This window comes from Anopheles darlingi, chromosome 2 (genome assembly GCF_943734745.1).
Source record: "Anopheles darlingi chromosome 2, idAnoDarlMG_H_01, whole genome shotgun sequence".
NCBI classification, from domain to species: Eukaryota; Metazoa; Arthropoda; class Insecta; order Diptera; family Culicidae; genus Anopheles; species Anopheles darlingi.
The window spans coordinates 420,001-445,664 of record NC_064874.1 but is presented as its reverse complement, the minus strand read 5'-3'; the positions used below and the strand labels follow the sequence as shown (position 1 = coordinate 445,664).

At 41.8% G+C, this 25,664-nt stretch overlaps 4 protein-coding genes across 9 annotated transcripts in view; 3 read left to right on the top strand and 1 right to left on the bottom strand.

Moving 5' to 3' along the window:
* Positions 1–127: 127 nt before the first annotated feature.
* Positions 128–1,700, bottom strand: LOC125949471 (CLIP domain-containing serine protease 14D-like). Its single transcript, XM_049676481.1, has 4 exons — positions 1,516–1,700; positions 1,108–1,440; positions 933–1,035; positions 128–863 (listed from the first exon to the last, which is right to left on the bottom strand). The coding sequence occupies exons 1-4, from the start codon at positions 1,589–1,591 to the stop codon at positions 257–259; spliced, it is 1,119 nt and encodes a 372-aa protein (XP_049532438.1). The 5' UTR covers positions 1,592–1,700; the 3' UTR covers positions 128–256.
* A 763-nt stretch (positions 1,701–2,463) lies between these two features.
* Positions 2,464–7,311, top strand: LOC125950324 (uncharacterized). Its single transcript, XM_049678195.1, has 8 exons — positions 2,464–2,770; positions 2,853–3,016; positions 3,075–3,325; positions 3,398–3,985; positions 5,767–5,825; positions 5,931–6,094; positions 6,297–6,550; positions 6,628–7,311. Exons 1-8 carry the CDS (start codon positions 2,683–2,685, stop codon positions 7,217–7,219), a joined length of 2,160 nt encoding a protein of 719 aa, XP_049534152.1. The 5' UTR covers positions 2,464–2,682; the 3' UTR covers positions 7,220–7,311.
* A 621-nt stretch (positions 7,312–7,932) lies between these two features.
* On the top strand, positions 7,933–9,165 carry LOC125949472 (CLIP domain-containing serine protease 14D-like). Of its 2 annotated transcripts, none has more exons than XM_049676483.1 (3): positions 7,933–8,101; positions 8,174–8,414; positions 8,492–9,165. In XM_049676483.1, exons 2-3 carry the CDS (start codon positions 8,269–8,271, stop codon positions 9,081–9,083), a joined length of 738 nt encoding a protein of 245 aa, XP_049532440.1. In that variant the 5' UTR covers positions 7,933–8,101; positions 8,174–8,268; the 3' UTR covers positions 9,084–9,165. The 2 variants fall into 2 exon arrangements, with proteins under 2 accessions (XP_049532440.1, XP_049532439.1); XM_049676482.1 differs by having other exon boundaries at positions 8,167–8,414.
* Positions 9,166–9,441: 276 nt separating this feature from the next.
* Positions 9,442–25,664, top strand: part of LOC125951722 (neuropeptides capa receptor) — a 32,228-nt gene continuing 16,005 nt past the window's right edge. The window contains exons 1-3 of one of the 5 annotated variants that reach the window (XM_049680721.1): positions 9,442–9,601; positions 17,963–18,412; positions 22,351–22,501. In XM_049680721.1, the coding sequence (XP_049536678.1) occupies positions 18,041–18,412; positions 22,351–22,501 (523 nt within the window). In that variant the 5' untranslated portion in view covers positions 9,442–9,601; positions 17,963–18,040. Of the gene's footprint in view, positions 9,779–17,541; positions 18,413–22,350; positions 22,502–25,664 lie in introns of all 5 variants that reach the window. The other 4 variants (XM_049680720.1, XM_049680719.1, XM_049680718.1 and 1 more) reach the window with 4 other exon arrangements.

Sequence of the window (25,664 nt, the reverse complement as noted above, 5' to 3'; positions counted from 1 at the left end):
CGCATGCGTGATCAGGTTTGTCATTCGTTGACAGCCCCACCGTGGATCCCAACACGATGATCCCACCACAAAAGCTCGCCTGGGGTTTCCCATTGTCGTACCGGTATTTCAGACAAAATACCGTTCGTTCGTTCGAGTCGAAAGCAAAGGGGATTTTATTATTTGTCACACTCGGGATAGCTAAAGATATGTTTTAATGCTTTTGCATAACAACATGCAATCCATACGAATCAGCTGGGGTCTTTTATACGCAAATCTATTCCATCGTCTCAAGGACCCAGTCGGTGTATTCACTAATCCGCGTATAAACTCCTGGAACCCCGGATGTGCCGCAACGCTCCAATCCGAAACTGACGACACCAATCAGGAACCAGTATCTGGTAGATCCGTTGTAGGTCGCATAGCGCATCAGAGGCCCACCAGAATCACCACGACATGAGTCCTTCCCTGCCTCACCACCAGCGCAAACTTGTGTAGGAATGATACTTAGCCGCACATTCGTGTACGCATCGGCACATGCATCATTGTCCCAGATCGGTACCTGCAGATGCAGTTTCTTGGTACTCGATGAGCTCTTCTCGGTCGCACCCCAACCGGCGACTGATGCAACCTTGCCCGTCAGATTGTCCGCTCGAATGGCATCCGCCGTCGGCAGACAGATGGGCCGTATAAACTCGGTAAATGCGACAGCTTCCGATAACTGCAGCAGCGCAATATCATTATAGTCGGCGCCATTCTCCTTATAGTACTCGGGATGTACGATATAGTTCGAGATCAGCACATCTCGTACTGGATCAGCACATTCATCGTCGACACAGTCGATGGTCGTCTGTGTATCGTGCTCTCCAAGCCGTACCTGGTACCTGTTGGCATCGAAGAAACCAATCTTAAGTCCGCATTAAATTGAACCACACAGAATAAACATAACTTACACAATCCAGCTCGACGGAACACCATCTATACAGTGAGCCGCGGTTAACACGACCGACCGGTGAATAAGCACGCCGCCACAGTGGAAGCCATAGCGGTTGTTGCCTAGTAACAATGGAAAAAACGAATTCAATAGTGATACACTTTTTTGCTGATCCCGGTTCATCAGGCCATTACTTTTATAATATTGAATCCTTGCCAGCCACGGATAGGCCCCAAGCGGTGCTTCCGTTCCTCCGTGGATGCGCTCCGAAACTCCCATCACACCACACTCGCCCGGTTTTGGCAGCTCTACCGGTGCATCGAATCGTGATGGAAGCTTGCGTGAGAACGGACAACAGGCAAGCACTGATCGGCCCTGCATACCACACTGGGATTTCATCAGATAGTCACGATCTTCGGCAGTCTGATCGGGCTTCAGTAGCAGATTGCGGACAGAGGCACATGATCGCAATAGCACGCATGTTCCCTGCTTGTTTTCCGGCGTCTGACACTCGTCGTGCATGTTTACTGGAAAGAATTTGGCTTATAAGTTCAGGTTGGCAATATTTGAATGCGCAATAGCGATTGCGTGCCAATACTCACGTGCCCATGTTGACGAACAGCAAGCACACACTAGTAGCAGCGCTGCTATTAGCGATTCGTAGTTCGCTAGCGCCATTTTGACGTGAGGAATCGTTACGATCGAGGACCGCTTAGCACTTGCTCGTAGGCACGCTGGAGCTTTTATGTTCGCTATTCAATAGCTGCTCGCCCGTTGCTGCTACTGAGCCACTATCTGATCCTTGTACGACGAGGGAACCTTCCAACGACGGCGTACATTCACGTATGTGTTCGTAAGATCGAGCGGAAGACCAATCGGATGGCACATTTTCTTGAGATAATGCTACCTTCTCCAGGTCCCCGCTAGTAAGTTGTGGTGGCACGACAACCAAGACATCCGAGAAGTTCGGTGCAGTGGTTTGTTTTCAAAACTTCGTCTCACCATCAACAGATCTCTAGGGGTCACTGTCGAGGTGAATCGAAGCGATACGGTTTCGTTCTCATTCTCTCGATGCGTTCATTCTCGAGATGCTGTGTGGTTATTCATAGTTTTTATTTAATGATCGATAGAGAATGTGAATTTCTAGTATTAATTCACGATCAAATAATATTTTGTGATGGCCTATTAGATAGAGACTACCTTTCGAAGAAGGTAACATTTTTGGTGGGAGGCTGGGTGGTTGTAGGTAGTGCGCGCCCCGCGCCCGAAATACCGGTCTTCAACCGAATGGTGCTAACCATTGAAAATCCGTTCCGGGATGGCACGAAACCAATGATACTTCCTATGGATGAGAATGAATAGAAACCTGTTCCCTGGTTGAGAGTATTTGTTGTGAGATTTCCAGAACCGTCTGGCCATGACGGTAACCCCTAGAGATAGAAGGTTATCAGTAAGCGAAGGTCATTCACTGTATTACAAGCAGAAGCGGAATAGAGGGATCGCGAGTCCAATTCGGTGGCCGATGATTTACCGGTTTTGTTCGTCGGTAGAGACCGAGCGTTGCGGTGTCTGTGTTGGTCTGGTCGATCCAGTAGGGCGGAGAGATCGTTTGCATGGAATCCCTTGCTACGCACAACAGTACGTTAGTGCCATCGATGACGAACAGTTCTTTATATAAAAAACCGTAGATCTAGCGTGTGACATTGGGTTGTACTGTAATAACTTCCCCATCTCATTGCAAAAAAAAACAAAGGGAAGCAACTAAAGACATGGCTTACGGGGGGATCATTTCAGTCCCCAGGCTTCATATAACAGCTGCATTACTTTTAACTGTACTTCAGCACGCCGTGGCACTAGGTAAGAAAATTATACATGCTCCTGTCAGAATACATGTAATAAGGTCACGCCAACGTGTCGATACTTTCTTCTGACCTGCTAGAGTTGGGCCAATCTTGTGTGAATCCTAGTGGAGAATCCGGAAGTTGCATTCTTTTCCGGGAATGCCAGCCATTAGTCGATATCTTCAAAAAACCTTTCAACACTCCAGATGATACGGAATTCTTGCAAGCAAGTCGTTGTGGTGACTTGCAGGGTAAACCATTGGTGAGTGACCAGTAATGATATGTTGATTGTGCAGGAATAATTCGGTTTCTTTTACCAGGTTTGCTGTGCTGGAGTAGTAGTCGAAGAGCGGACAACATTGCCTGAACCACCGAACTGTGGTACTCAGCTATCTGACAGAATTTACGGTGGACAACCGACCAAAATTGACGAGTTTCCTTGGACGGCACTGATCGAGTATGAGAAACCAAATGGCCGCTACGGCTTCCACTGCGGAGGTTCGCTTATCAATCGTGCGCACATCGTAACAGCCGCGCATTGTATCAATGCGATTCCGCGAGGATGGAAGGTGTAAGTTTGCCACCCTTGGTTAATCTGGAATCCGTGTCTGTTCTAATTTTATTTCTTTTTCTGTTCCTTCAGTCATCGTGTTCGTCTTGGAGAGTGGGATCTAAGCACATCGTCCGATTGCGAGGACGACTTTTGTTCAACATCGCCAATCGATCTGAACATTGCAGAGATCATCGTGCATAGTGGTTATAACGTGCAGGACAAGAGTCATGTAAACGATATCGCGTTAATTCGCTTCACTCGACATGTTGAGTACACGGAACTGGTTCGACCTATCTGTTTGCCGCTGGCGGATACAGTTCGAAACAAGAACTATGTTGGAGTGTCGAGCTATGCTGCTGGATGGGGCAAAACGGAAGTTGCCTCTGCTAGTGAAAAGAAATTGAAGGTCGAATTGAACATCGTTGCCCTGGACAGTTGTAGTTCGGTGTATAAGCGTAATGGCATCAATCTGCAGCCGTCGCAGCTGTGTGCGGGCGGTGTGAGAGGATCTGATACTTGTAGTGGCGACTCAGGTGGTCCACTGATGAAACAGTATGCCGGAGCCTGGTATTTGCTTGGTATTGTTAGCTTTGGACCCCAGAAGTGCGGCACAGCAGGAGTTCCTGGGGTCTACACCAATGTACGAGAGTACACCGATTGGATTCGGAGCAATATTAAGTAAACCCGACTGTCTAATTGAACAATGCTGCAATTACTTTGGTAGACAGAAAAGACTAGAATAAAGCAATACTACCAGGATTGCACAGCAATTTGTCAATCGTTCCTAATAAATCAAATACGCTCTGAAATTTGCTGGTTATGATTATCCTTATTGAGTTAGTTTGTTCAACTATGCATGCTTGCAGTCCGAAATATGACTTATAATGATCGAAATGACTATTTTTTCTATACTTTCTCCCTAAGATCTACCACCCAGTACTGTTGCATTGATGTATGTTTTGTGTGGTTACCGAGCGGAATGTAAATAGCCCAGATAACCGGAGCTCTTTGTTGTATTATGCGTATCATGTCGATCCTATACCGACGATGAAGAACGTCATGCATTGTTTAAAGTTGGTATGAGAATATTGGGACAAGAAAGCGCAATCTTGGAAAAGAGATTGGAGTTATCACTACTCCACTTTCTAAAAGATAAGACATTGTTCATGTGCCTATATGAAAAACGGCACTTCCGTCGCATGTTGTTCTGTTGCCAGAAACCGTAATTGGCTATGTTGTATAATGCTGCACCATTCCAGAACAGTTAATAACTTCCCAAGAAGCTATGTAAAGCAATAAATTTACCTATTTAGCAAACTAACTGCTTTAGATTACTAAATTTAATTGCTTCATTTCTAGATTTTCTGTGAAGATTATTTTATTGAAATACAATTTCATGCCTGCTCAAACCGTGATTCTGTATTAATATGCTGCGTTGTTATTAAGTGCGATATTTTATTGAATGAATTGGAGTTCAGGATCTTCACATAAAATAATCATTCTTTGGTTGGTTTTGTTTCATTTTCCATCTTTGCATAAATGACGATGTACATACACTCGTGAAGAACCGACGAACGATCAAATGCTCGCTCACAGGATTATCGCACGATGAATGTATTTTCCGTAGCTTGAAATTTTCAAATTACGAACTTAAAACATAGGCTTCGAAACGTGCACACCGGCTTGTGGTTTCGAGGTGACCGGAGACCACAAACACTGGAATACCCTGGGGTATTCCCCGCGTAAACGTATTCAAAACACCGCAAACCGGGTAGCATGGGAAAAACTTGTTCGCGTCGATAGCGTGTACTGTCGTGGTGGTTGGAAGATGGATCGAGAAGAAATGTATGAAGCCGTGACATTAAAACACCCACCATGGTCAACCGGTAGAGCGCCTGTCGAACAAACCGTTAACCGGAAACAGTTTTTCTTACCAAACAATCGATGCCACATAATGTAACGATTACTTGTGCATTCTAGATCATCATACAGCTTATCATTAATTAATGATAAATAAGTGCCTGTAAGTGTATTTAGCCATTGATAGTTGGACGATCGTGTTGCATATCAATGAATGCAGCGACGGCATCTTTGTTTGATTTCGATAATGCGTACATCACTGTATGCGGAAGATAATCTTGACAAGGGATCGGCCAAGCTCTACGACAATGTGGAAAGCATGAAACAAGAAGTCGCTCTGCTCGGGGGCAGTTTACCGGTTTGATCCGCCACAATAATGTACGTTTGTTGGCGTTGCTGGTGTGAGTAGCAAGATGCTTTCGTGCTGTAGGCAATCGTTTCCAATGATCAGCGTATGGTACACAGTTTTGTACCGACACCCAAAAGAGATAGACGTTACTAGAGATCGCACTCGGAGAAAAAGGTCTTCTTGTGGTTGCTTGAATTCTATCTTCAGCAGTTTATGCTGTTGGTTTATGAACCACAATGGGAACCAAGAGTAAAGTCTTCCTGCTAATGTGTTTGGTTGCCATCGGGGGCCAAAGTGTGTTGTGTCTTGGTAAGAGCATAAAAATCTGTAATTTAGTGCGTTAGCTCCGTTGTAAAATCATCATAAACGAGGAATTGAAAATTAAATCTTTGTTACCGGTTATTTAATTAACAGATCTTGGCCAATCGTGCATTAATCCCAGAGGCCAGCAAGGAAGCTGCATCCAGTTTCAGGAGTGTCAACCGTTAGTCAGTATTTACAATAAACCCGTACGAACGGATGATGATAAGCAGTTCCTCCTGGCGAGCCGTTGTGGCACATTTAATACCAAGACGTTGGTAGGTGAGATGGTGTTTGCAGCGCATCTAGCGTTTGGAATTGATTAACTTCTGATTAGCGTTCACGGTCATACACATACTGAGGGCAATGCACTACGATGGATTCAAATCCGACAGCAGGATTTGATAGAAACTAGATTCACAAATTATAAGTAGTGAATATTAGGAAATGTTAAATAAATTTTCGTTCTCACGTTTTCAGGTTTGCTGTGTAGGAGCAGCGAGCTCTGGAGGAAGAAATTCGCTGCCACAACCGCCGAACTGTGGTATTCAATTAACTGATCGTGTGGTTGGAGGACAACCGACCAAAATTGACGAGTTTCCTTGGACGGCACTGATCGAGTTCCAGAAAGCGGATGGCCGCTCTGGCTTCCACTGTGGCGGTTCGCTTATCAATCCGACGCACATCGTAACTGCAGCGCATTGTATCAATGCGATTCCACGCTCCTGGAAACCGTAAGTCTCAATTAATCGCAAGAAACTCCCAAAAACAACGATGTAATGTTGCGTTGTTTTGTTCTCTTTCTTTACAGACATCGCATTCGGCTTGGAGAGTGGGATTTGGGATCGAACTCTGACTGTTTGGACGATTTCTGCGCCCCACAGCCAGTGGATTTGGAAATCGAGAAGATTATTGTACACCCTGGATATGATTCGCGCGACAAGGCTAACCTGAACGATATTGCATTGATACGCTTCAAGCGAGATGTGCAGTACTCGGACGTGATCAGACCCATCTGTCTCCCTCTGTCCCCATCGGTTCGCAATAGAAACTACGTTGGAGCTTCAAGCTATGCCGCAGGATGGGGCAAGACGGAAACTGCCTCCGCGAGTGACAAAAAGCTGAAGGTCGAACTGAATATCAAGAGCCAGGAAGAATGCGCTCCGATATTTGCCCGTGGTGGAATCTTCCTCAAGCCGTCGCAAATTTGCGCTGGAGGAGTGCGTGGTAAGGACACATGCAGTGGCGATTCGGGTGGTCCGCTGATGCGCCAGGTCTCCGGTACTTGGTATCTGCTTGGCGTGGTAAGCTTCGGACCGCAAAAGTGTGGCACAGCGGGCGTACCTGGTGTGTACACCAATGTGATGGAGTACACGGATTGGATTAAAAACAACATTGAATAGACGGCATTGTGGCTAAGCGTCAACGAGTTGGAAAGCGGGAATGGATAGTGTAATAAATATGTCATAGCACTGCAAGTTTTTTTTTTTAATTTTCTTAATAAATTGAGAATACATTTTCTTAATACTCTGTTACACAGAGATATATATATATATATATATATAGAGAGAGAGAGAGAGAGAGAGCGAAAAAGAGACCAATAAAAAAGGATTAAAAAATGTATATGTAACAAATTTGGAGTTTCTTTATTTGTAGTTTTTAGTTTAACTCTAGTATGTGCTTTGTTTGGATTGAAATTGTTTGCATGAATGTATATAATAATGTAATATACTATTTATTTTATATGCAATAATGACTAGAATGTCTTCGTTTCATCGCTTTTCATGGTACAAAAACTAACAGAGGTAATATATTAACTAAATTTTTCAACTGTAGATTTTGCAAGTCTGAAGATCCGTAAAAATCTCTTACCTTCGTGTATGTATACGAACGAGTATAAATAGGAATAGAAGAATAAAATGTTGATTTGACGGACCGATTAATCGCATACTTATCAAGAGAAAGGGCGCAGGGAGCAGTAAACATAGGAAATCCCATGTTTTGATGATTATATTCAAGCACCTGATAGTAGCGTTTATTTTCCGTTCACCGTAACGTCTGTTGAGGTTGGTATAAATTGCAGTGCAGTGAGTCTATTCGGCCATTCTAACTTGGTATACTATTATCAGGCAGTTCTTCATTAAAACTTGTGATTCCACTTCCATGCTTATGTTGATTTAGTTTTCAGTTTAGATTAAATCTCCTATTAATCCAGAAGAAATTGATTTTCAATAATGGATGCTAATAAACTCTCTTACTTACTAGCAAGTGTGATGTGTGTTGTGGTAACTAAACACCCTTAAAACCGATAAAAGCATTGGTCTGTTTACAAGCAATAATAATTTCGTAGATTTTAGGTGCAGATGCAAAAATCATCCAACCACCGCCGGCGACACTCCCAACTTGTGGCCAATCACAATCGCCACGTGTAACCGTCGGAGCTGGCATTGCAATGAACGAGTTTCCCTGGACGGCGCTGATCGGGTACGAGAAACCAAGTGGAGCAATGGAATTTCTTTGCGGAGCTGCACTGATCCACAAACGCTACGTTGTTACGGCTGCCCATTGCATCGTCTCGATTCCTTCTGGTTGGAAGGTGTAAGTATATCTGAACACTGGCAATGGCCGAAGGAGACGATGGCATAGGCATTTGAAATTTGCTTTATTTTTAACAGAAATCGCGTTCGTCTTGGTGAATGGGATCTGAGCAAGTCCCCAGACTGTGAGGGAGACTTGTGCGCACCAACACCGATCGATGTGAATGTAGAGAGAATAATTGCCCACCCGGAGTTTACCAAGGGTGGTAAAACTGCTATCAATGACATTGCATTAATCCGATTCGATCGGGATGTCACGTTTTCCGAGATGGTCCATCCTGTATGCCTACCAACGACTGCTTTGGTGCAAAACGCGGACAATGAGGCTGGCTTAGCTTATAGTAGTGGCTGGGGCCGAACAGTCGCTATGTTGCAGAGTGATAGGAAACAGAAAATCGTCATGAATATTAAGAATCCTACGGATTGCACTGCAGCATATGAACCATTTGGAGTGGACATACAGACCACACAACTGTGTGTTGCTGATAGTGGTAACCTAGACGCATGTCGAATCGATGCTGGTGCTCCACTGATGCGAGAGATCGAAGGAGCCTGGTACTTGTTGGGTGTAGCTAGCTTTGGACCGAAACACTGTGCAACTAATAAGATTCCGGATGTGTATACCAAGGTGCTAGAGTACACGAACTGGATTCAGGATAACATTAACTGATTCTAGATTTATTGGACCACATTTGTTTGGCAATAAGCATTTGAAGCTTGAAGAATATTATTTAATAAATAGAATACATTTATTTCCTCTTTGTTTAGTTAATGGTTTACCGACGGTACCAAAGAAACTTTGTATTTCTAGAATGACTTCATCGCTAGATTGCGCGGGCTAATGCTCGGCAAATCATTCTTGTGAGTTACTCGCGAAACCGCGCGCCTCCATCGTGAAATCGAAATTCGTGTCACTCACACGCAGCTATCGGGTAACTCATTATGTGATAAACAAGGCACTGCAAGGCGAAATCTGCAGCTACCAGAGCTCCAGTAGTAGCAGAAATCAGTAGTTCCCGTGTCTGGTGGCGAACGGTCGTCTTGGACTCCGTGGTGGAACCGATCGTCTTTTGCTTTCCATTCGCGTTGTGTGTTGTGTGGAGAACGACGAACCGAGTCACGCAGTGCCGTTGCCCATGACATAATGGATAGGATATTGTTTTCCTGCCTGTTCTACGGTTTAGTCAAGTGAAGAATCTACGTTTCACATTGATCTTTTGTTTAACGTTGTTTATTGATTGCTTTTAAATGCGATTCTACATATTAATGGCCAGAGTTGACTTGTGAATAGAAAACCACTCGCGATTAAATCGATCCGTGCTGGCCAGTGACAAGTGAGATAGCAAAGGTAACTGTACGAATAAGGTAAACCAAGAATCGGTCATAGTATTACACTAATTGGGCTGCAAGTGATCTATACCGTTTTGTTGGGTGCGTCGGTGCCAACCAGGCAGCGTGTTCTGTTGACATGACCAAACATGGCCGAGGTGGGCGCGTGGGCAGTCACACTTGTTGAATCCATCAGGCCAATTGAAAATGTTTCCACGTTGTTTGGCGTGAACGAGCAGCAACACCAACGAGGGGGTGTTTGAGATCACTTAGGTGCATTCGAATTAGTTGGATTAACCGTTAAGTGAGCCGACGAATGTTGTTCGCGACTGTACATGTGAATTAATCATATCAAATATGATATGGAGAAAAGGATCGCTTCTAGAATTCTCGGGGAGGCACGTGTTAGTGCTAACTTGGCGGTCACTTCGGTTGGTGACCGGTTCGGTTCAACACGTGAAAATGTGATCAAATCTACGATTCTATGAGTTCAATGGATAATCAATAAGGAAAATGCAGATTTAAAATCGAAAAAGTTCTATGTCCATGTGCTAAGCTTAACCGTTAATTGTGCGTGAAGATAATCGATACAGTGGATAGCCTTTAGTGAATTTTGTTATTTTACAAATTATTATTACAAATTGTGATGGTTACAAAAGAAAAGTGGTTACAGAAACCTCTATCACATCAGCGAATTCACTCGTGATGATGGATACGAAAGTCATGCCGATGGATCGATGTTTTTCCAGAGAAGATGATTTTGCATAAACAGCAATGTGCTCCATGTGTTCAATGTTCGTTTCCGGAGCAGTAATGGATGCATATTGCCGAAAGCAGATTTTTCACACTCCCACCTCTTGAGGGGTGTGGGGAGGAATTATCTAGTGTGTAAAATAAACAACAATCTAACAACACGCTAATACTCACGTAAAACAATTCACTTGTATGCGTGGACGTTCAATGAAATGGCAAGTTGCAACAAAGCAATTTTATCAAAAATGTGAAATTTTCAGATGAAACGAATTTCAATAGGCATCTCGAAAAGTGTGAAACATTATTGCACGAGTTTGAGCTGGTTTTGTGAGAAGCATCACTGTGCTGTTTAAAGAGGTAGAGGTTCTACTGAATTAGTTACAAATGGTCAAACCAAGTATAGATTCATTCTGCAAAACGATTGACGCTGGCCAACGGAAGCAGAAAACTTTTCTAGTCGCTTTTGTGGGGGGACACATATTACTTTTTGAGGAGTTACCAGCGCAACTTTTTTCCAGAACAAAACGATTATCCATATGGCGATAACCGATCGTTACAAAAATGCTCACACAACGTGTCTCGAAGTGAGTATTTTATTTGACGTATTGTAACTGAAAAGGGAATCAAAAGCTTAGCCCTAGTTTTCGATGTTTTGTACGATGGCCAGCTTTGCTGCTGGCCATAACTTGAACTAAGGATTTCCACAACTTTTCCTAAGACCTAGGTGGGAAGGGTATCTGCCAGCATGACATTTGACTTATGGTGACGACGATTGTTTATCTTTAAGCTAGTTATTACTCGCCTACAAGGAAAATGATTCAATTGTAGAATTTGAAATCGTAGCCGCTATGTTTTACAGCAATGGCGGTTGATTTCTAGTGTAGATAACAACAAACACACACAATTGAGTACGCACAGTTGAGAGCGGAGACATACCGCTTTTTCAGATGATAGATTTCTATCATAGATATAGTTCATTGTCCTATTTACTTACAAATACCTGCAATTTCTTTGATAATCTTACTGTAAATGAATGAGTTTATAGTTGTTAGACATAAGAGTTCTGCGGTAGGAATGGTTCACCTCGAGTCGCGAGATAAGATTAATATCTGAAGGCAGAGGCATGAAAAAAGATGTCTCCTTGTATGCTTGTGTATTGTTTGATTTTCTATGCTTTTTTATGGCATACAGAATCTGCAGCATCCATCTTAATAGCAATCGTTCTGCCATTTATCTGACAGTACAATGATTCAGGTGCCTGAAGAGCTTGAAGATAGGAGTACTTAAAGATGATTTATAGTGTTTCCCTCTCTTGCACTGATACTAAATAACTATTTATAATATTTATTAAAACTAGAAAAGTTTGGTATTTCGAAAGGAAACCAGATGTGTTTCTTATTTAATCATCATATAATGATATTTTCGTTTGTTGTTAAATCGCTCATTGAAGATATTTACACTCAACCCATTATTTTGTTTAGCTCAAACACTCATATCGTCACTCGCTTATTTACATTTACGATTTAAACCGGTTTTCTCATAAAACATGATGAAGCGATGAAATGGTTTCGGATCGTTTAGAAAGAATAATTAATTTCTCAATCAGACTTCATCAATGCTTTTATCGGTTTAATGGAAGTCAGATAATAAAATTTGATACTCCGTAGGTGACCTACGTTGACGTTTAGAAAGCACTTAATACATAGTTCAAACGATTCACTTCATTAACTTAACCGAAGGAACCCCATCGGTTTCTCAGCAATGCTAGGGTGACATGGTTTGGGAAATTAATTACTCTTATCTGAGCTTGTATTTCAGTGAAATTACATTCGGCGCCATTCTTCAATCACCGTTCGGGCATCACACCAAAGCAACTAATCGCTGCTTACTAAGTTTCGGCAGGTTGCTAACGGCTATTGATTTATGCTTTCCTGAGTCATTAGCTCGTTGAGGCAAAGGAACTTTGTCGTGAAAGAATATTCGGAAGGATGGTTTCATGCCTTTTGGCGGAGATTGATAGCGATAGCAATGTGATTTAGTTTCGCGATGGGTTGTATTTTCACGGCCACTGGCACCGAGTCCAGTTTGGTGCGACCCTAGATGTATTGCCGTTGATGATAACAGCTTTATTGCTATAATCTCCTTATTCAATAATCACATACAAGTGTCAATATTCTCTAACGGACAGCTCAACACATACTGGTCTGGTCATGTGAAAGTCTGCAAAAAGAAGTCGAAAGTCTGCGCAAAATAATGTATAGAATGGTTATGAATTCTAGGCTAATAACAATCATAGTTATATCATTATTATCAGTAAAGAAGTACTTGAACGAAATACAAGAGTGTTTCACATTGAGTCTGCATCCCGCTATGTTCTCTCATCAGTCAAGATACCAGGCTAGTCTCCATTGCCTAGCGTTAGTAATCCCTGAACAAGGATTTCGTTACTGATTTGAATTGTTGATGAATCATTGAAGGAACGATTCCTTCACGCCCACGAATCAGCAAAATATTCTCAGTTCTTGGGCTATTCTCGTATGCAGGACGCTGGTTTCGGCGACCTATATGTATGTATTATGCGTTCTCGTCACAGCGGTATATAGAAGAAGGCAAGTACAGTCATTTTTATGGCTCCCATATTTTACGCACTGTCTTCTCCCTAATGCATCTACTGGAACCGCTTCTAACGCACAAAAGGGTTTGACGGCTGTTTTGCATAGAGTGGACATTTTCTGGGTGAATTTATTTTCTCGGCTATCATTTTCGGTCATCAAGACCGTTTTATGGAAATCTCCCAATAGTGTTTTAAGATGTAAAGATAGCACACGGAAGGACACGATGATATACTTTTCTTAGTGCAATTCAAATATTTTTTTACTAAGCAAGGATTTGCTTAGTAAATGAAACCGATCTTGACGAATAGTTAATTATGCTTCCCAAGGATGAAATTTGATGGACACATAATCATAAGCACCGTTTCCAGTTAAACCCAGTTAAAAGTATTGAAAATCAAAATTTATTACGAAAAAGATGCTTCTTCAACAGCATTTTCATTTACATCGCCTTCAGATGTAAGGATATCCCGAATTTCTACAGTGCTCGCTAAGCCTACAGTATCAATGGAAAACGCCATTCATGGTGCGGGCACTGGGGTCTGCTTTCCGTCTAGACGATACAGAGTATTTTGCAGGCATGCTTTCTAAAGCAGCAAAGGAAATAAAAATAGCATGGAGATGCTGGCACAATCATATTTATGACTACAAAAAATGTGGCTATTCCAGTCGCGATGGCGAACATAAACATTGAATAAGTGCGCACCACGGCACTTTTCGTGACGGGCATCAAGATTTGTATGAAATTTTAATTGTATAAATTTGTTTAGCACCAACTCTCGACTGCCGACTCGACTCGACAGGAATGATATTTGCCAAACGGGGCATTAGCAGCATTTGCCCAATATGATACTGTCTGTCATTGCCTTCTTTAAGATTGCAATAAGCTGACGTTTATGCTATTATACTTTGTGAAGAAAACATTAAAGCGAATGTCTAACGATGGGCTAAAGATAAAATATGGTTCTCTGCGCATATTGTTTTGTTTTAAAACATAAAAGAACTAGCTGCCCTGACATAGTGTCGTGAACAGGAACTACAAAATGAGCACTCTTTAAAATTACGAAACATGGTGATGATAATAATTTTACTCTAATGCTTCGTGATGAACAAATTGTTTTGTTTGATTGTTTAGTGAATATATTAATAGAGCTGAAGAGTTTCCAACGGATTTATAACTACCTATGAGAGAAACTGTAGTGAGTGAAACAGTTAATGTAATATATTTGTCAAATTCGAGACTATAATAATCAAATTGCAGTCCACAATATACCTCGAATCAAGTTAAGCTAAGGGCCCTTCGATAAAAAATGTTGAAGCTGGTTTGGTTGTTGTCTGTCACGAAGTAACGGCTTCTAGCAGGTCCGTAAGCCGCTGACGTAGGAACAGGAGACCTTCGTGAACAGGAATGCCACAGCTGACGTATGCAGCTATCCAAGCAACTGGTGCAACGCCAGAAGGTCACCAGCATAAGGCGGTGCCCCTAGTGGGGTGGAGCATTTCTTTGGTGGACCGGTTCTGTGGACCAGTACATGTTTCTGCTATCGTTCTTAATTCTACTTTCGTGGCAGTTGTGTGACGATATCGGGAACTGCAAATGGTATCGGTGCACATAAATCAATTGTAGAGTGGAAATGACATGCTTTATGGATTCCAATCTTTGAGCGTCTTAATCAGGAAATCTCTTGGATTGATTTGCAAATAAGTGGCATTCATTAGCATCTCGAGATTGATTCTAAATCGCTTGATAGTTTGACCACGAAAGAATTGAAATCGTTTCGAGAATTGCAGCTGTTGATTGAATTACACGAATATGGTGGCATAGTGCCATAGTGCTACGACTACAAGGTATGAGGAGTTTATTCTAACATCATTTAAAATTCAACAAGCGTGGGCCATGCTGTGACGCACACATATGTTTCACATTTGCCGTGAATTGTCGCATGGTTCCAGGTTGGTCTCTTTTAGTAGTGGAACCACGAGTAACATGGTTTTGCATCTATGTACCATAAGCTTACCAGTGTGCTTGTGCCTCGAAAACTTCAATCAAAACATTGCAAGAGTAATGCAAAAGTGATCAAAAAATGGAAAACCTCTCACCACTATTGCAGTACACAGCTTCGCAGCGGAGTAGCAAGTACGGTGCACTAGCAGGTGAGTGCTGGTTTGCATTTGCCAGAGTGCACGAAGCCGTGAATTTGAATGCAACGCAGACACGAGATGAAACATGAACTCTAGGAAATTGCAACAGATTCATCGCATGGTTTGCTAATGCATCTCGCGTCCCCAGTAAATAACATACCAGCACTTGCATGCAACGATCCTTAGTGATCCTCCTTTCAGTATCGAAAAAGGAAGCAAATGTTATCAAGCGAAGGAGATAGCTACAAAAGAGAGTGAAATAGGTCATATTGAAGTAGCACATGGACGTGGCAAATCAGTTGGTGCGTTAACATATTTCAGTTGAATCGAAATCAGGAGACTGGTTACTATCCAACTAAAACGATCGCATTTTCTCGCAAAAGGTGAGGGTTGAGTTACTGTTGAGAGTTTCAACGATTTACTAGCGATTCGTACTATCTGCAAAATTGAATGTAGGAACAATGCATAGCTATATGTTAATGTAAATGCGATATGATTGATATGGTTTAAAGAGGTTTTTATAGATCATCCATACTTATTTACCAAACGTATCAAAGCACAGTCTCATAGGGTAGTTTGAACGCTTATTGCAATACTCGGTCAACATGCATTACATCGTTGTTAATACCTTTTTCTACTTTATGATTATCGTTTAATGAGTAGATAAAAGAAAAAAAGTGATGAAGCTCCGAATGTGGCTTTATATAGCGCACTTGTCGAATATTGGCAGACATCCAGCTGTTTGGATGCAACGATTAAGGTTCAATAGCCAATCCACTCTACTCTTATTGGAAGTGTTTCTGATGGTCGTAAATTTATACCTCCTGCGAGTATGAGCTTCCGCTTTGCGCTTCCGTCCAGCTGATGATGACGCTGATTGACAGGAGGGTGGACAAAGATGTACTTTTTGTGGTTTTCGTCTTTTGGATTCATTAGCTTCCGCTTTCAAGGTCCTGGTACCCGAGACGAAAAGGCATGGTTGGGATCAATATCGAGATGATAAGCAGCATAATGTTGATAGCTTGATGGTAGCGTGTATCTCTCTGAAGCTTCATGCTATCGTTGGCCGATTGAATTGGATTAAGCACCAGTTACCAAGTAGTACGACGCCTCACGGTTTGTGAGCCGGTTGTGGCGTTATAACATTAAAAATACAACATACTAAATCGCCCCAGACATTTTATTATTACATTACATTCCTTTTCATTTCGTCACATAACACATTCCGTGGTTTTTTAAGATATGTAAGGATGGCCGTATGTTTAACATAAAAGTGATTGAACGGGAGTTTAATACGATTTATTGTATTACCCCAATTCTTAAGTTGTAAAATTAGTATAAGTTCACATTTCCAAATGCGCTAAAAATTCATAATTGAAAAAACTTGGACAAGTGAGGTTGGATTTAATAACTGTTGGGAAGTGCCGCAGGGAGACACGTATGAGTCGAAAAAACGAAAAGAAACTCAGTTTGCTTGGCCCTTTATAACCTGTGTTTCATCGGCGAATCGAGCCTTTGAGCGCTGGTAGCCATAGAACGGGATGGACCTCTAAAAAAGAACGAAAGTAACGACAAAAGTCAACGGCAACAAATCCAAACGGCTGGTTCCGCAGTGTGCTCAATGGTGATGACAACGACGATGGCAAAACAGCTAGCGGCGCTCGTCTTTGGCCTGTGTCCGGGCCATTGTAATCCTTTGAACGCCTTTCCCGCGCCTGCGGCACTCCGCCATCATCGTGTCAAGTGTCTGCTGGTTCCAAAGACTGCTGCTCTGGATGCTATTTATCACACTGCGGTTGGATTAAATCATCAGACAAAGAGGGAAAGATACCGGTGGATTCTGTGGAAGCGTACCGATGGTTCCGATGTTGGGTTAGGTAGAAAATAGAGATAAAACCGACAGTAACACGGTTCCACTCATTTTAAAAGCAAACTTTGCGGACCTGGCAAACCTCTAACGTAAGACGGAGCACTTAAGCTTTAGGCTAGGGAAGCGGTAAAGTCAGAGGAAGAGCTAGCTAATGAGACGAATTACTACTGCAATACTAGCCGCGTCTGTTGGTCCCGCATCCCGCGCTGGTCGTCTTTACATGGCGATGTTATCGTTGCTTATCATGGTAGCGAGACTCACGGTTTCAAGATTTCGTTTGGATAGCTCCGACCGAGTCAGTGTTGAGTGCTTTATTTCTTCGCATCTTAAAGAATGCCCTTCAGAGCGATAGATCTACTATTAGTTTGCTAAACTAACATTAATACAAATGATGCTGTTCTTTCTTGTGCAATGTGTAACAGTATGCGACAACTATGTAGCGATAAACAATACGATGCTGCACCTCTGTAGTGCCAATGCAGAGGGTTAATGACATTCCATGCGTTGCCGGGCGCACAAGATACGTGCTCGCCTAGCTGGTATTAACAGCCGTGTAATGAGGGTGAAATACGGTTAAAAAGGACATGATAGAGAGACATTTTATGAAAGCTCAGCCGTATGTGAGCGCGTTTATGATTCTACCCACGTCATCGTGCGACGCTGCATGCCTGCTGACCTTTCTTATCTGTGCAGTCGCTGGGCTAATTACTATCCACCGGAGGCGATGAGGGTTCGCTTGAGTGATAGCGGTTGTTGCTAACCAGCAATTCCTTCTCCTGGCCGACTGTTGCATCAGGATAATTAAGTAATACTCAACTCGATCCTCCGATGGTTGTGAAATAGCATTTGCGGTACAAGACGATCTCGATAAGCCAATGCTGCGGTACTTAATCGAAGCTCACACACACATATACGCGCATCATGGATCCAGCGTATTCACTAAACGGATCTGCTGTTGGGTGGACCTATATGACGCCGACGTCAACATCCGCCAGCATCGACAGCACAACGGCGCTACTATCTCCACTAGCAGGATCTACCGAAGGTATCTACGACAACAACGGAGCACCCGGAGCGACTACCATGTCTTTTGATGTGCTGCTCAGCGTGTCGGTCGGTTTGATCTTGGGAAATGGCAGCTTAGCAGCAAACGATTCCTTCGTAAGTCCCAGTAGCCCCTACGAATTATCACATCCATGTGATCCATCCAACGCGGAGTTTGACTGTCCTGTCGAGGAGTTTCTAGTGTACGCTAGAGGTCCCCAGCGGATGCCACTCTTCACAGCACTGCTGGTAAGTATCGGGATTAGCGGTTCCAGCCATTCTCTTTAATCGTTCTTCAAAATTTGTCCTAATTAATTGCTATTTCGATTAGAATCAGCTTAATGAACGTAAACACATCGCCGTAGCGTAGGCCGGTCTCACCTGCACTTCAGTGTGCTGTCTCCCACTCTTACTGGTGCCAAGGGAAAGCTTTGGTTTTTATTTTTAATGAAATGTGGATGAGAAAACGAACAGAAAAGGAAATCGCCAAAGAAAAGGGAAAGTGGAAATGGTAGATGTTCGTTTGACTGTTCTCGTGACAAAATGCTATTGAATTAATCTGATTAAGCAAAGAATCCACCGGCGGTACTTTTGCCAGTGTCGGTACGCTCAAAGTTGCTGCCACGGAAATCACGGTGCTGGGAATTGGAAGTAAAAACCGGAAAAACAGGAAAACATGATATCGCGTTACCAGCTAGCCCTGGGAAGGTCAGTGAAAGTTTTTAATGGCTTTCGGAATGAGTTCAAATTAGTTTTGAGCTAGTTTTGATAAGCTTTGTTACATCGCTGATGCAAAGCTTGCCTGCTTGAGGTGCTACCGGTGTTAAAGCTATTGCAGCTGCGGCAAAAATGGTAAAAAAAAAAACTTCAGCTTAACGGGAAGATGCTCGTTTCAATACAGAGACTGAATGGCGAGTCGCAGAGCCGTTGAAAGGATGAGGGATTTTACAGAAATCCCTTTATGAGAAAAGACTTCAGACCAAACAGGAATAAATGGATGCAAAAAATAAAATGGATAATGGCCATGCAGTGTTAGAATAGAATGGTCCTCTCAATATGCATGGAGCGAACATAAGCGCTGTTTCGGCTTAAATTTAAACAAAGGCCTGGCCATTTACGCAGCTTACAACTGAGTGTAGATATTGCTCCCAAGCGCGTAACATGAAAATCCTATTCGTCGTTGAAACGCACTCTTTCGCTTGCACTATAAGCGTATGCCTTACACATGAGGCGTAACTAGCCCCCGACATACTTGTTTTTAAGGTATGCTTAACGTATGTGGTATCTTCATGGAGACTAAAAGGTACTTTTCCGGCAAAGGCATTAGCTCAAAACAACCCAAAAATTGGATGGTCGAGGTGGTCGAGGGATTTTTTTTTTCCCATCTAAATGTAAGCCGATTTGGTTTGTTATGCCGGTCATTCTCTGCCGGTTTACACACTTGCTTGATGGGCATGACTTTATTTACCATTACATTTGCAGGAGTAATTTTTTATCTCATATAATTTTTATTTTTATATTATACAAAGGTTAAACGTTTGTTGGATTGGAAAATTCAACTTGCGCTTTTTAAAAAGAGCAAACGTTCTATAAACCGTGCTATATGGTTTAATAATATCAAACCTGCGCCAAAACAAACTCAATTTTTAAATTGTATTTCGAACCAATCATACAAGTCATGCAATCAATACAGTATCCATACATGAGTAAGCAAACGAAGAGCAAACGTTCTATAAACCGTGCTATATGGTTTAATAATATCAAACCTGCGCCAAAACAAACTCAATTTTTAAATTGTATTTCGAACCAATCATACAAGTCATGCAATCAATACAGTATCCATACATGAGTAAGCCGTAATTTAGATTCCTAACTTCTGCTGAAGTTCTTTCAAATAGACTAGAATACCTGTGACCAAGCAAAGCATGACCATGTTCCATTCAAAACTGAATAAGCATTAAAACTGAACAAGCAGCTAAAACCAACTTTCAATGTAACTTCTGCGGATCAAGTTGTGATACAACGGTAGTGATAACGATGGAAGGAACAAGAATGCTAGGATGGGAGGAGAGCATAGTGGCCACAGTTTATCGCAAAACGGTCCAGTGAATGCTTTGCGGTGAGGAAATAATTAAGGCGAACACTTGTATGCTACGAGAGCGAGAGAGTTCATCTCTGCGGAAGGTGACAATGATAATGATGATCTGCAACCACACACCGATGCCAAGAATGGTACCATAGCAACATGTACGAGTGGAATGTACTGATGTTTGTTTGGATACCATTTCTGGATACGCTGCTGGTCCCTTCGGACAGCAGCACAAGCTAGCCAGAGCAGGACAACCGGAGATCAGAACGAAGCAACATGGTCTAGTTGTTTTATTATTCCACTCAGATTAGGTTAGGTGGACAGGGTTACCCTAGCGTCACTAGAGAAACAACGTCAGGCGTAGATAGTGTTATCAAACGACCTTACTCGTCTCGAACATCTAGGTTGCTAATGGGTGAGGTTAGCGCTACAGGAAGCAAGCGCTGGTCAAACAAAACAAAGCTAAGCCACTGTACTCGTAGGGGCCATTCTAGCTTTTCGTTCGTACATACATCACGAGGATTACTGTGATTGGAGCTAGTGTTGAGCATGAGTGAGCTAATTACTCTCTTGCTTTCGATGCATCTCGGTGCATATCAAATTGCAGTAACTTCGTTTTTATGTTCAGAAGTAATTCGCACATATTTTGCACGCATATATGTTCACTTCGCTCAACCGAATAAGGATTTAATCAACATTGCAATCCGATTCCACGAAACACTCAAAGCACCCTCTTCTGTACGATGGTTTCCCTCAACCAGATTTCGATCGTTCAGTTACTATTCCATGGTACTTTTGGCAGCTGGAAGGGAAAAGTTTTAACATCTGCCACCATATTGATCATTCAACCACCCTTCGGTAGCCGGGGTAGCAGTTTTAATTAGCAAAGTTGTGCCGACCGCCTCACTGAAGGAGGCTCAGGGCTTTTCGCAACCAAACCGAAATAGCAAACGAGTGGGTTTTGGTCACCTTCCAACATGTCCGATGAGCTACGATTGACCACAATCGACCGTCTGATTGCTTCTTACTCATAGTGCTCACAGCTTTTCGTTGTCGTATTGTCCATTTTAAATACTACAGGAATAATGCACTGTTCACTCTTTCAATTCACAGTGTGCACATCAATGCTGGAGGTGCGAAATAAAAAGACGAAAATTAATCCAACTATGGAAAAAGTTTCAAACAATCACTTATTGTCGCTACGATTTTCTGGTTCTTATTCAGTAGAATCCCGTCGTAATCAGATGGTTCAAACCAATCGAAATTGTCGTGAGATTTTGTATGCAAATTCGCGCCATTTCCTTCACCCACGGCCAATTTGCTCTTTGTCAATGATTAACTTTCGATTCATTTTCCATTTCACCGTTCCACAGCGTGCTGCTGGTGTGGAGAATGGTGTTCCGGTAAATTGTTTTCCTTTTTATGATTTGCCATAAAGTAAATGGGTTAAACGGATGTATCAGAAGTAACAGAATAGCAGGGAGCAAAGAGACCCAAGGCGATTACAGGACGTAACTTTGTATTCTCCGTTTTCAACACCAAGTCTTTAATGGCGCGCAGAATGTAAGTTCACCGGAACACTGGTGCTTGCTGGTGTGGCTTGTGTTTGCCGCTTGCAACATCCGGAGGAATGTAATAAACATAAAGTTTTTCCCTTATTTCACCACTTTGATTCTTTCTTGCATATATATTTTATTGCAAGCGCCCTGATACCAGATTTCTAAGGACGTGGTACGATGGCCGGAAGAGGTCTGCACGATCCGTGCTAAAGCGAAGGGTAAACGGCAAAAGTTAGCTGGCTTTTAATTTATCTTACTCCTTTCTTTCTGCTGCCGTTAAATATCCTGGCAAATATTGCCATTTTCACCATTGCGGAGCTCATTTTTCGAGATGTCAAGCCAAACGGATGAAGACCATAAACTCGTTGATAAAGTGCAATGCAAAAGGATTGATTTGTATTCTGATGGTTTTGTCAATTTCATTGTAGGCAGAAGAAATGTTTAGTAAATAGGACGTATGTAATGACGAAATTCATTCACTTGATTTTGTTGAATTTCGTTTAGAATTTAATAGAAAATTACGATTTCAATCATTCTAGGTGACGATTTTGTTCGTTGGCATCTTAGTCACTGGTGTGATAGGAAACCTGATTGTCTGCCTCGTGATTGTACGGCATCCATCGATGCGTACCGCCACCAACTACTATCTGTTCAGTTTGGCGGTTTCGGATCTCATATTTTTGGTACTAGGTAAGTAAAATGCGACACATCTGTCCTTAGATATGAAAAATTGGGTTGTGACTGTAAACGACTTATTTGCAGATAAACATATCATCGATTAATGTTATAAGCAAAGACATATTTATCAAAAGCTAAATAGGCTTGAGAATAGTTTTTTTAGTTCAAAAAACGTTGTTTTGCACTGAAATGCTTACTATTGTTACATTTATGCATATGTCATCGATGGGCAATTAATTGGTACTAGAATAATTTAATTTAATAGCAATGGCTGGTAATTATCAATTGATCTTATTGGATTCGACAATTTAAGTTGGAGTCGTTTTATTAGTTTTTCGTTACGTCTGATTATAAGAGTGGCGTGCGAGCCCAACTAACTGTTCCTTTACTATATACTTTCCCAAAGAATTGAATTATACACTTGTTTTGCTTTAAGAAACCAGGCATGACAATGGGTACCATTTGTTGTCCAACGAAGTGCATTGAGCCAGATGATTTATTTCCCTCCGTAATGGATAAGGAAACGGTTGATTGTCACATTTCATAAAATTGCAAATGGGTTGACGAGCGCCATGAATGATGAATATCGAATGGATATGTTATTTTAGTGTGTACTATTCTCTATTATTTAGCATACCCCCTGAACTTACAAGGAAAATATGGTTTCAATGTGCTTGCCAATGGCATGGATTAGAGGATGCGCCGGGTAACAAGAGGGCCAATTGGGTAGATTTATTTAAAGCTCAATTCTCAAATAATTCACGACAGTGGGTATTTGTGGGCAACAATTTGGAAATTTCTCAGCCCAGAAAGGACCATTTCTACAGATCAACAGGACAAGAGAAACCCTCGTCAAACTGAGTAATGCTCGAAGGGTCATGACCTATTAGAGAAAGCTGTCGGAGCGAAGAAAGAACCCTCACTTGGGCGCAAGCAGGAGTGTGCCTGAGATTTAAAAGATTTCGCTTTTCCCACTCCGGCTCAAAACATGCCCACCTTATGTGACATTATGTGTTTTGGTAACTTCGATCGGTGATGAGGTGGGAACATTGGGAGATACGGGCAGGTAACTGATTTGACAGTTTGCGGCCTCGTACTTGAACCCAGGCCCAAAGAAACCACATTTTTGTACGTTCTGAAAACATGTTGCTTCGAAATATAACAAAAAAAAAATGGAGAATATCTCTGGAGAACAAACATTCAAAATCTATATTCGTTACTCAGTGATGGTGTGTACATCTTTACTGATATGTGACGGTAGGAATGCACGTGAACAAACGAACCGAGGCATTATTGAGCAGAGATCGTTGAACATGGTAAGTCATCTGCTCTGCTACTATAACTATCATTATTTAGGTTGAAGTTGGGCGTTTTTATGCAACAAACAGGACGTTTCATGATAAAAGAACAAAATCGCCAAACACACGAAGCAACAAAGTTATATTTTTTAAATAGTTTTTGGGTTTACTCATAAATCGTTAGCAAATGTTGTGTCAATCAAACTCCACTTTCCAACCCCTCCACGAAAAATAACCCATCTGTTATCGCTCACACCATATTAGATCAATCACCTTAGATAAGCCACACAGTAAAAGTTAACATCAAACATCAGAGTGTTAAATTTTACTGCAAACATTGAGAAGACATTTATTTATTCTGTCACATTTAAGCAGATACAATATATAGATGATTTATTTCAAGTTGAGAAAGTAAAATGAGCAAATCATGAATCATGTTGTCGCGTTCGTTAAAAGTTAGAAAAACATCATCGAACGTATTCGGTGGGGAGGTTGTAAAACCATGGTAACATCCTTATGCCCCGCTGTACTTTCTCCCATGAGTCTGCTATCACAATTCAAACCAGCTTTGGACGTCTAGCTCAAGTCTGATGTGCAACCGCAACACAAAAGAAAAGTTAGGTTTGTTAGGACGGTATTATACTCGATGCGGTTTGAGGTTATGATTCTGCAAAACATTTTTTTTCTTTATACTAAATGGTATGCTTTTTAATATCGCAGTTGCATCAATGTTGAGAAGCCCATGTGTGTTTTGGACTGTCCTGTCTGCCATTTTATGTATCGAAGTGGTTCATTAATTGGCGCGAGCTTCTCTTCCCTCTATCTACAATAACAAAACGAATCTGTTTAAATTCATTATTTGCTAAAAGGTATAGACTACGATAGCATCCGTTGCAACCATAGAATGTTTTCTGTAAAAGGCACTCATCTGTAAAAATTTGAGTACAGGTAGGATTAAAAACAACTTTGTGTCGCGAACGCCTTTCTTGAATTTGTCACAGCTGGTATCAACGACTTTTGAAGCCAAAGGGTTGATCAATTATCACATTTCATCTGGCCCTTATAATGGCGCAGTTGAGACAAAGTGGCAAACAAAAAGTGTCGTTCATTTACTTTATTTTTTTTTGTGAAATGCTTTTAATGCTTAATGTCCGCTTGGCAAGGGTTTCGTTCAGCTAAACACCTGCGGCTCGGAGATTGACATTTTGTTTCTGAGCTTAAGGGAATACGACATCGAAGGGATTGACCAACATTGGTTGATCAACAATGCAGCTGATGCTTTCAAGGGTCAATACCGGCAACATTATCAGCAACGCCTCTGACGTCGATAATGGAATTTTATACAATCTTTTAATTAAATGAAAATGATAACTAATCCTTTATTCCTGACGATGTTTGTTGTTGTTTGTTTATTCCTGACGAAGATCCCGAAGTTTGGTGACTGATTCTGTATAAAAATTCCAGGAACGTTATCAGTCATTGGTCCGAGAAACGAATCAGCACTCAAAGTCAATCAACATTCCATCTAAAGGGTCCTCTTTTCACTTGTAGTGGATATCTTAGAATTTTTTTATTTTGATTTTCTGTACCCCCGTCATGCTGAAAATGGCGAAAACACCATAATCTCTTTCTTTACAGCTCAACGTTTCCTCTTCTTCCTGATATACGTACAAACATATGCTGTGAACATAACAACAATTCAAGCTCCCACTTACTTTAATGAAATGTCATCTTCAAAAATCACGCACCGGAAATACGGTTCACATCACTCCCATCTCATGTGAAACATAATATTCAACATAGAAATTGATCAAGAACGTGAGCTCAATTAGAGGATGATAAAATGGGATATTTTGAACGTCTAGCAGGGCTTACTT